Source organism: Oryx dammah, unplaced genomic scaffold (assembly GCF_014754425.2).
Source record: "Oryx dammah isolate SB20612 unplaced genomic scaffold, SCBI_Odam_1.1 HiC_scaffold_28, whole genome shotgun sequence".
Classification (NCBI taxonomy): domain Eukaryota; kingdom Metazoa; phylum Chordata; class Mammalia; order Artiodactyla; family Bovidae; genus Oryx; species Oryx dammah.
The window spans coordinates 109,405,460-109,416,954 of record NW_024070212.1 but is presented as its reverse complement, the minus strand read 5'-3'; the positions used below and the strand labels follow the sequence as shown (position 1 = coordinate 109,416,954).

The 11,495-nt window shown below is 47.4% G+C and overlaps 1 protein-coding gene across 1 annotated transcript in view; it reads left to right on the top strand.

The window, feature by feature from the left end:
• The first annotated feature begins 9,791 nt into the window (after positions 1–9,791).
• The window catches only part of CUNH1orf94 (chromosome unknown C1orf94 homolog), a 43,235-nt gene continuing 41,531 nt past the window's right edge, over positions 9,792–11,495 (top strand). Inside the window, exon 1 of the mRNA XM_040231765.1 lies at positions 9,792–10,120. Within this exon, the coding sequence (XP_040087699.1) occupies positions 9,792–10,120 (329 nt within the window). The remainder of the gene's footprint in view (positions 10,121–11,495) is intronic.

The following is an 11,495-nucleotide window of genomic DNA, read 5'->3' as shown; positions in this document are numbered from 1 at the left end:
TCCGTAAAGTCTCCCAGGTCCTAGCCAGGCCCCCACTTCCTCTCTTCCAGATTTCTTAGAGCAGCCTCCTAACAGGTGCCTCCAACTCCTCTCTTGTCCCACTCAACATACCTTCCTCTTTTCCATTGGTTATCTTTTAAAACACTAACCTGATTTCACAGCTTTCCTGCCTTCCCCGGATGTTTCTCCAGGGCCTGCAGAGTGAAACCCAAGCTCTCTGCCAGACCTTCCCTACCTGCCCCTGCCTGCCCTCATCCTGTGCCTCCTGTCTCCCTGCTCTGCACCCACCACACTCGCTCCAGTCATTCTGAGGCCCTTGCAGTCCTGAAATGAGCGACACTTTCTCTCTCCTTTCCCTCTAGGCCTTTATGCACCCTGTTCCCTCTGCCTTCTATGTCTGGCATTCTCCTATTTGTCCTTCAAAACTCACTCCAGGCATCAGCTCTTACAAGCAATCTTTACCAATGCCCTTCAGAGTGCTTGGTACATGGTGGGCGTTCAGTAGATCTTGGATGGATGGATGGATGGATGGATGGATGGATGAGTAGGTGCTCAGTAATGTTTATGGAATGGACCCAAAGGTATCTCTCCTAGACTCCATTATGTGAATTCCTTAAAGCAATGCCTTCTCTGACTTATGATTTAATGTTATGCTCTCTGTCTTCAGAGAACCCTGATGTGAGAAACTGACCAACTTAATGGCATTTCTGTCTTTATGAAAACAGAATTGAATATATCGCCCACTATGTCACTCAGTGTCCTTTATACAAGGACTCATGATAAATTCATGCTTGGGGTTATTTCCAGGAAACACTTTGTCTCTGCAGATGAAGATGTGTATTTTCTGCTGTCAGAAAATAAAAACTCTGCCTTCCGATGTGTTTCCATTTTTGCTTTAGCTGACAAATAGGGATACCAGTTTTATTACCTTGTTACCTCCATGCATTCTGACCAGTTCAGGAATCTGAAAGCAGCAACTCTTTTCTGCTTTCTTTAGATGGAGTCAGTCCTCGTTTTATTCTTTGATGCTGTGATTTTTACTTTTTAATCGGAACACTGCCTCAAATCATCTCAGCAGTAAACTAGTATCAATCTTAAATGAATGCATACCGGTCAGTGTCCAGGCCTGGAAGTTAAGGGAGGCAGGGCAGAACCCCAAGCTTCTCGTTGGGAAGGAGCCCATACAGAGCCTCGCCAGGGATTCTTAGGGCTCCTGTCAGGACAGGAGTCTAGCAGGAAGGCCAAAGCAGAAGTGAGAGGCCAATTGTTTGCTGACTCTGTTGTCATCTTATGGGCCACTGCTGACGAGATATTTTCTTTTGCTCCACCAACTATGGCCTTCCTCCCCTCGCTTTAAATGGCGATCTCATTGGCTGCCATTTTTATATTAATAGCTAATAACAACAATAATAGATGATATCACTCCAATGGCAGAAAATGAAGAGGAACTAAAAAACCTCTTAATGAGGTGAGTTGGTCCAAAAAGAAGGTTGAGCATTGAAGAATTGATGCTTTGAATTGTGGTGCTGAAAAGACTATTGAGAGTCCCTTGGACTGCAAGGAGATCAAAGCAGTCAGTCCTAAAGGAAATCAACCTTGAATATTCATTGGAGGACTGTTGCTGAAGCTGAAACCCCAATCCTTTGGCCACCTGATGTGAAGAGCAAACTCACTGGAAAAGACCCTGATGCTGGGAAAGATTAAAGGCAGGATGACAGAGGATGAGATGGTTAGATAGCATCAAATTCAGTGGACATGATTTGAGCAAATTCTGGGAGATAGTGGAGGACAGAGGAGTCTGGCATGCTGCAACCGATGGGGTCACAAAGAGTCAAACACAACTTAGCAAAGTATATTTTATGGAGGTTGCAACCATGTGCCAGGCACTGTGCTGAGAACATTCATGGATGTCCCTCTTTGAATCTCTCCCCCTTCAAAGTGTTTCCATCCATTTGCAGATGATGAAATGCCAGAGAAGTTGAGCGTGTGCAAAGCCACCCTTCAGTAAGTAGCAGAGCAAGAATTCAAATTCAACTTATGTCTGCTGCCACCGTCCAAGCTGTTACCAATCTCCTCACAAATGGGCAAGAGTTGGAGGCAATAATAAGGAATGAAACACCCAGGGAAGTGGTAGGCAGGGATTGCTGATGGTACTGCCAGGAGAGAGGAGCCCCTGAGTCACAGCTTTGCTTCTAGAACCCTCCAGTGTCCTTTACAAAGTCTTGGAAAGGGCTAGCTACTCTGTGTTTTGTTTGTTTTTCTTTTTTGGCCATGCAACTTGTGGGGATATTAGTTTCCCAACCATAGATGGAACCTGAGCTCTGGTAGTGAAAGCCCAGGATCCAAAGCACTGGTCCACCAGGGAATTTCCCAGGGTTGGATCCTCTGAAGTCAGGTTCAGTTGGGAAAAAACATCCGGGGGAGGGCCATTCACCTGACAAATAGCTGCACCCTCCACTCGATCCTGTTCTGAAGGTTTGTCACTTAAGAAGCCTGCCTGCAGTCTCTCTAAGCACGGGGTCCCCCTCTGGGCAGTTTGACCCTTTAGGCATAATCTGCTGTAGGCATCACGCCTCTGCAGTTTTCAGGGTCCTGCAAAAAGTTTCAGGCCTGAAAGTGTTATTAGCTCCATGATACAAAGAAGAAAACCACAACACTGAAATCAGTAAATACTAAATTAAATGTAAAATGCACCATTATGTCAACTTCATTAACTGTTGAATTTAGTAGTCATAAAAATTTCATTACATCTGATAACAGTCTGTAGGTTGGAGTTTTCTCACTGCACAAGATCTCCCAAGTAGGCACCAAGATTGGTGAGAAATCATAGCCAACCGTAAATTAAATAAATTACTCATGGCCAAAAATTTGCAAAAGCAAAATGACAAAAAAAAAAAATCTTTCAATTTTCTTGTACAGCCAAAAAGTTCTATTTATGGTGAGAGGTGGGTGTGTTGAAAATATGCTAGCAGAGGAATAGGGCCTCCATGAGGAAGCTATGAATCGAGAAAGAACATAGGCTGGGCCCACCTTTCCGAATTCTCCATCCTGGCCGTGTTTGTGTCTGTTATGGAAGCAGGCGAGGGCAGGATTTGGCTTGAGAATAGGTAAGGAAAGTTGCCTCCTCCTGAGGATTTCCTGGTTTCAAATACAAAAACCAACATCCCAGAATTGTAAATTATGATAGCTAACATTCCTCGGGTACATAGCATGTGCCAGACTCACCATTATAAGCACAGCTCTTATAATATCTCAGTTGCCACAAAGCAACTCTAGGAGGTCAGTATCTTATTATCCTTATTTCACAGATGAGCAAACTGAGGCATCAAGAGGTGAAACAACATGCTCGGGCTAATAGGGGTAGTAATGGGTCCCCTTTTACTCACAAATTAAACCCACTGTTCAAGGTACTGAAGATACAATAGTGAAGCCTGTGTATGTGCGTGCTAAGTCACTTCAGTCGTGTTCAACTCTGCAGCTCTATGGACTGCAGTCTGCCGGTCTCCTATATCCATGGCATTCTCCAGGCAAAAATACGTGAGTGGGTTGCCATGCCCTCCTCCAAGGGATCTTTCCAACCCAGGGATTGAACTCACATCTCTTACATCTCCTATACCACTAGTGCCACCTGGTAAGCCCGGTGAAGCCTAGTGCCTGCCTATTTTAGAGCTTGAAGTGAAGCAGTCAGTGGTGTTGGACACCATTTCATGTGCTGGGCACATAGATATTTATCAAGTTTCCCCACACCTGCTGTGTAGCAGGCACTTCTGGAAGGCTTTGCTCCCTTCATCAGCCTGTGACAATGTGTAGACTTAGAGGTTGTATTCATCTCCTAGCCCAGCCCTGTACCTTGCACAATCAAGAAAAGCTTAGTTGATGATTCGAGTCCATTCCTCCATCACAAAGCAATCTCCCCAGCACAGCTAAAGCTCTCCCTCTTTACACGTAGCACAGAAGCTGTTACTGAGAAACTCCAGTGGCATGCACTTCAATGTAATCTACAAGGAAAGTGACACGCAACACTGCTATGTGTCTCTTATGTGCCAGGCATTGTTTTAGGGACTTCTGTGTGTTCAGGAATTACTTAGTAATAGAACGTGTACAGTGGTTCTACAAAATAGATGTTCTTTATTGTCATCCTATTTTACAGATGAAGAGATCAAGTGTTATGAGCTGAATGGTGTCCCTGCAAATTCAAGCGTTGAAGTCTTAACCCCTAGACCCTCAGAATGTGGGGTATTATTTGGAGATAGGAAGTTTGAAGAGTGGATAAGGTAAAATCAAGTCTTTAGGGTGAGTCCTAACCCGACGTGACTGGTGTTCCTATAAGAGGAGGAGATTAGGACATAGACACAGAAGGAAGACCATATGAAGACGTGGGAAGGGGACAACTGTGCGTGAGGTGATGAGAGAGCATCGGGAGGAACCAACTCTGCCCACACCTTGATCCTGGGCTTCTAGCCCCCAGAACTATGAGGAAATGAATTTCTGGTTTCTAAGCCACCCGGTGTGTGATACTTTGTTGTGGCAGCCATAGCAAGTGAATACACCAAGGCACAGAGTACCTCCCTACAGATACATTGCCAGAAAGCATGAACTCATAATTTGAATCCAAGTAGACTATAAAGGAAGCTGAGCACAGAAGAACTGAGGCTTTTAACTGTGGTGTTGGAGAAGACTCTTGAGAGTCCCTTGGACTGCAAGGAGATCCAACCAATCCATCCTAAAGGAGATCACTCCTGGGTGTTCATTGGAAGGACTGATGCTGAAGCTGAAACTCCAATACTCTGGCCACCTGATGCGAAGAACTGACTCATTGGAAAAGACCCTGATGCTGGGAAAGATTGAGGGCAGGAGGAGAAGGGGACAACAGAGGATGAGATGGTTGGATGGCATCACCGGCTCGATGGACATGAGTTTGAGCACACTCTAAATAAAGAAAGTGGAGGACAGGGAAGCCTAGTGCGCTGCAGCCCGTGGGGTCACAAAGAGCCAGACATCACTTAGTGACTGAGCAACAGCAACAAAACTGAAATAGCCACAAGTGGCTAGTGACTAGCAGACTGGACATAGCTTTCTTTTCACTGGCTGTAAGTATTCCACTTAAGTATTTTTTAATTGAAGTACAACTGATGTACAATATTGTATAAGTTACATGGGTACAATATAGTGATTCATAATTTTTAAAGCCTCTACTCTATTTATTGTTGTTGTTGTTGTTATTTATTGTTGTTAAGTCACTTAGTCTGACTCTTCACAACCCCATGGGCAGCAGCATGCAAGGCCTCCCTGTCCCTCACCATCTCCCAAAGTTTGCCCAAGTACATGTCCGTTGCATCAGTGATGCCACCCAACCATCTTATCCTCTGATGCCCTCTTCTCCTTCTGCCCTCAGTCTTTCCCAGCATCAGGGTCTTTTCCAGTGAGTCAGCTCTCTGCATCAGGTGACCAAAATATTGGAGCTTCAGCTTCAAAATCAATCCTTCCAGTGAGTATTCAGGGTTGATTTCATCTAAGATTGACTGGTTTGATCTTGCTGTCCAGGGGACTCTCAAAAGTCTTCTCCAGCCCACAGTTCAAGGGCATCAATTCTTTGGCACTCTGCCTTCTTTACGGTCCAGCTCTCACAACCTTACGTGACCACTGGGAAAACTATAACCTTGACTGTACGGACCTACATTGGCAAAGTGATGTCTTTGCTTCTCAACACACTTTCTAGGTTTGTCATAGCTTTCCTGCCAAGAAGCAGTTGTTCTTATCTTGTGGCTGTAGTCACCATCTACAGTGATTTCAGAGCCCAAGAAGAGGAAATCTGTCACTGCTTCCACATTTTCCCTTTGGGTTTGCCATGAAGTGAAGGGGCCGGATGCCACGATCTTAGTTTTTTTAATATTTAGTTTTAAGCTGGCTTTTTCACTCTCCTCCTTCACCTTCATCAAGAGGTTCTTTAGTTCCTCTTCACTTTCTGCATTAGCGTGGTATCATCCACATATCTGAGGTTGATGTTTCTCCCACCAATCTTGATTCCAGCTTGTAACTCATCCAGCCTGGCATTTCTTATGTCTCATGATGTGCTCAGCATATAAGTTAAATAAAGAGGGTCATAACAAACAGCCTTATCGTACTCCTTTCTCAATCCTATTCTGTACAGGGTTCTGACTATTGCTTCTTGAGCCTCATACAGGTTTCTCAGGAGACAGGTAAGATGGTCTGATATTCCCATCTCTTTAAATACTCCATTTATAGTTACTATAAAATGTTTGCTCTGTTCCCTATGTTGTATAATATATCCTGGGAGCTTATTTTATACCTACCAGTTTGTTTCTCTTAATCACCTACTCCTTTATGGCACCTCCTGGCTTGCCTCTCCTCACCAGTAACAACTAGTTTGTTCTCTGCATCTGTGAGTCTGCTTCTTTTTTCTTATATTCACTAGTTTGTTGTATTTGTATTTTTTAGACTCCAAATGTAAGTGCTATCATACAGTCTTTTTCTTTCTCTTTCTGACTTATTTCACTTAGCATAATGCCTGTTGCAAGGGGCAAAATTTCATTCTTTTTTTATGGCTATTTCATTGTAGATATGTGTATGTGTCTCAAATCTTCTTTATCCATCCATCCATTGATGGACATTTAGGTGACTTCATACCTTGGCAATCATAAATAATGCTGCTATGAACACTGAGGGTACATGTATCTTTCTGAATTAGTGTTTTGGGGTATTTTTTGGATGTATACCGAGGAATGGAATTGTTCAGTCAAATGGTAGTTCCGTTTTTAGTTTTTTGAGAAACCGCCATCCTGTTTGCTACTTTAGTTTTTTGCAGACTCCTCTGCCAAAAAAGGTCTGTCTAGTCAAGGCTATGGTTTTTCCTGTGGTCATGTATGGATGTGAGAGTTGGACTGTGAAGAAAGCTGAGCACTGAAGAATTGATGCTTTTGAACTGTGGTGTTGGAGAAGATTCTTGAGAGTCCCTTGGACTGCAAGGAGATCCAACCAGTCTATTCTGAAGGAGATCAGCCCTGGGATTTCTTTGGAAGGAATGATGCTAAAGCTGAAACTCCAGTACTTTGGCCACCTCACGTGAAGAGTTGACTCATTGGAGAAGACCCTGATGCTGGGAGGGATTGGGGGCAGGAGGAGAAGGGGATGACAGAGGATGAGATGGCTGGATGGCATCACTGACTCGATGGATGTGAGTCTAAGTGAACTCTGGGAGTTGGTGATGGACAGGGTGGCCTGGCATACCACGATTCATGGGGTCACAAAGAGTTGGACACGACTGAGCGACTGAACTGAACTGAACTAGGCACCTCAGCTGTGTGTTTCAAGAAACAAGCCCCTGTCTTTGTTCCCTATCACTGTTGTATTGCTTTTTTTTTTTTTTTTTTTGGCAATTTTTTTTTTTTTGCAATCCTTGGCCCCTGCTGCCTGGTCTCCTGCTGAAAGGGAGAGAGAACAGAAGGAATGAGTGAGCTGGCCAACTTTCCAGAATCCTGCAGCCTGGGCAGTGCAGAGTTGACAGTGTTCTGCTCTAAGCATAGGTGTTAGCCAACCAAATGCCAAGCAGCACAAACACTGAATGACATTTTCAGAACTATTAATATTTCATCAGAAATGATCACTTTTCCTTTAAATACACTGTCCTAAAAGGTTTTCTACATTCTTAACTATAATTTTATTCAGTCTAGGTCCTCGGAATTTTCCCCAAAGGAACACATCTTCAATTTTATAATGAAAATCAAAGGGGAATCAAGCTTGGATTTCAAAATTTAGAGTCAACATTTCCAGGAACTCAGGCCCTCTGTAAAGAGCAAGACTGTGTATTGGGCACCTACTGTATGCCAGGCACTTCATATAGTATCCCATAACTTCATCCAACACATATTTATGAAGTACCTACAGTGTAGCGGAAATGTGATCTTCCTAATTATTTTTTAACACAATTTTACAGAAAAAGGACCCTTTCTCCATCCTTCTGTTTCATCTCCAATGTTACCTTACCTATTCAAAGAGGCCTGCCTGGACTGGCATCTGAGGCTGCCACCTGTCTTCTCCCCAGAGCCCCACTTGGTTGGCTAGTTTCCATCGGAGCCCCTATTTCATCTACAATTATTACTTATTTACTTGGTCTGCTAGTTGGTGATCTCTCCCCCTCCACTAGAATACAGGCTTCGTGAAAGCAAGGAACGCGCCAGTTTTTTTCATCTTCATCCCTCCCCAGTGTCCAGCAACTCACCAGCAGAGGGGAGGGCTCCAGTAGTATCTGGGGAATGAATGAAGGAGGAGAGACGTGGAGGAAGTTGTTAGGATCGCACAGCTAGGAAGGCGCAGTGTCAGGACTCAACCCTATGCGCTTTTGGCTGCCATCTCAATTCAAGCCCATGCCTCTTTCTTCTTTTGAGGGCTCTTGATCATCCTTTACTGGGGAAGCACCGGAGGAACAATTATAGACTCCTGGGGCCAGAGAGCCCTGTCGGTTGCTTAAGGGAGCTCCTCCCGGGAGGGGAGGAGCCCACCAAGCCGCAAACGGCTTAGCTCCTCTCTGCACCTCCGCCCACCCCGGGGACCACTGAGCCCACCGCTAGAGGAACTAGTCTTTCTCAGTAACCTGGGGTGCCTGGGTTTGAACCCCAGTTCCCCGCTTCTGGGTGGGCCTTGGATACACTCCTTAGAGACTCGGTTTCCTCAAATGTAGAAGGAGAAGACATAATGGTACTAACTTCTTGAGGTTGTTCGGAGTGAATAGGACACAGAAAAAGCCCAGCGCCAGGCACATGGTAAGCCCCCGATCAAATGGCAATGAGGGGTGAAATCAGCGACTCAGGGGCAGCGCCCAGGTGGGTGCGGAGGAGCGGCGGGCCAGGCGGGGGCGCGATGTCCTGGACTTCTAACGGGGGCAAGCGCCCTGGGGTCTCCGGGCCCCGCCCCCACCCCACCCCCCGGAGGGCCTGGGGCACCGACCGAACCCTGGGCGTCCCGCGCACCTGGCCGTTGCGTTTGAAACCCACCAAGGAATTCCAGCGCTGAACTGGAAGCGTCCACAGGCAGGGAGCCACGGGCAGGCAATTTGGCCCAGGCGCCCCGCGGAGAAAGCGCCCGTTTAAGGCTTAGGGACCTTTCCCCGACAATCCCAAAGACCGGCGAGGCGGGGAGGGGGGTCGTAGCTGGTGTCTGCTGGGGACAGCGGGCGGGCGCTGGGCACTCGGGGACTGTTCCTGCGGGCGGGCAGCTGAGCGGCAGGGAGAGGGAGACCAGAGGGGCCGGTGGGGCGAGCAAAGCGAGGCTCAGCCGGGCGGGGGGCCTGGGAAGACCCTCTCGGGAGAACCCGATGGCGGGCTCCCAGACCCCGGTGCCTCGCACGATGCCAGGCCCTCACCCCCGCACTCCCCAGGCTTAGCGGGCACTGATGGACTGAGCCTAGGGCCGCGTGGCAACGGGTGAGGGCCAGGGACTGTGGGGAGAGCCAGCCCTCCCCCTCCAGCTGTTCCCAGATGTCATTCTGCCCGCCCAGGCTCCTGGTTCCTGAGCTCAGGGGGATTCCACGGTTACTAAGCTACTGGTTTTTGTTGACTTTTAAATATTTTCTTCTACGGGAGAGGGGGAGGGGGGCAAAAGTCAGGAAAGAGCAACTAAAAACAGATCAAAATAAGCTCCCCTTCCCCGCAAGAAAGCTGTCCATTCACCTTTCAAACACAAACCAAGGGCCTCTGAACACAGTCACCTTTCTGGACCAGCGGTCAGACAGAACTGACCTCCTTCCTCCCCATCCTCACTGCCCTTCCTGGTGAATGAGGGGTGGTGGTGGATGGTCACCCTGTCTTCGAGCCCTGGGTGGACAAAGGGGCTTCCGGAAAGAGAGGAAGAGGATGGCCAGTGGCAATGGGCTGGCTTCGTCCTCGGCCCTGGTGGCCAAGCGCCCCTCGGCTCTAGGCCCGTTCCCCAGATACATCTGGATCCACCAGGACACACCCCAGGACAGCTTAGACAAGACTTGCCATGAAATCTGGAAGAGAGTTCAGGGCCTGCCAGAGGCCCTGCAGCCCAGGACCTCCAAGGAGCAGCTCTCTGCCCCCGTGGCTGGCACTCCGAGAGACAATGGGCTCAGCTGCCAAGAAGAGTGAGTGTGCCCTTACTTCACGCAAGGGAGGAGGGAGGAGATGAGGTCTGACTTTCGGGGTCCGGGGGGAGTGTTTTGACCTGTTGTTCTGCCTGGCTAAACCCTAAAGGCTGTGTGTTTTCCCCCACCCACCACGACCCTTTGACAGTCTTTACAGGAACAAAATGATTGGGGTCCTGAAGTTACCTGGGTGAAGGGCCAGAACAGGACTATATTTCTGCTGCTGTACCAGCCCACTTCGAGGACATTTCTTGTGCAGAGGCATAGGCAATACCAAGGTAGATCCGAAGACCTTGAAAAACCACCCTAGCCAGGGAGAAGGTTAGATGTCTGTGGCTTTCCCCAGAGGCAACTAGAATATGCTTCTCCCCTCCCGCCCTGTAAAGCTAGGCATTGGCACAGATGAATTTGGTGGTTTTCAACCACATCTGGAATTCCCTAATACAGGGAGCAGCTGTCCCATTCAGCCTCCACAGAAGCCGCTGCAAGAGTGCACATCAAAATATTTACTGGGAAGGCATTGACATATTCAGAGGACATAATAGAAAATTAAAGTGCGGAAAGATGGCTGTAAATAGCCCGTTTCCTGGATGGGAAATCCTGTATCTGGGAAACACAGAGCTAAATGTTTCTCCACCAGGGCAAAGTTGGGCAGATATTGTTGGGGATGGATATATTAGAAAGGAGAGGGAGGAGCAGAGAGGAAGAAAGGACCTCCTTAGGAAAAGCGAATAAATCCACCGAGTTATTCATGTCACCTTTGAGCACGTGTTCACTGCTTTGCATCTTCAAAGTGGGCTGCAAACATTAATTAATCCTCCCAGAGTCCCAGTGAGGCAGGTATTCGTGTCCCCATTTTACAGATGGATTAAGTGTTAATAATTAAGTGGTCATTAAAGACTATGTGATAATTAAGTGTTGCCTGTTCCAACACATGCTCCAGCTCAGCTCAGAGATGCTCTGAAGTGAGGGAACCCTTCAGGCGATTATCAACTGTTTCTGGTTTCAGGGATTTCTACACAAGAGCTAGGAAAGGCAAAGTGTAACTGCTTCCCAGTTCACACTCCCTGAAGTCTGGTCCTTTGGGGGCTCATTCAGTTACCACACATAAGGGAAGAAGGCATTTTGGTTATTGCTGCCTTTCTGCCCCTGCTCAGCAGGACATGGCTGGGATGGGAATGGCCTGTCTACAGCCAGATTCCTGCTATCTGGCCCTCTGGTGGCACTGAGACCCACTGCCATCTGCTCTGGGACAAGGACGGGCAGGGGGCCTGTGGGGCTGTGCTCAGCTCTCAATGGCTAAAGAGCTGATTGTCCCCTTTGAAAACCAAGGGTCAGTGGCAGTTTCCAGTAGCTGGCACCCTCTCTGCCAGGA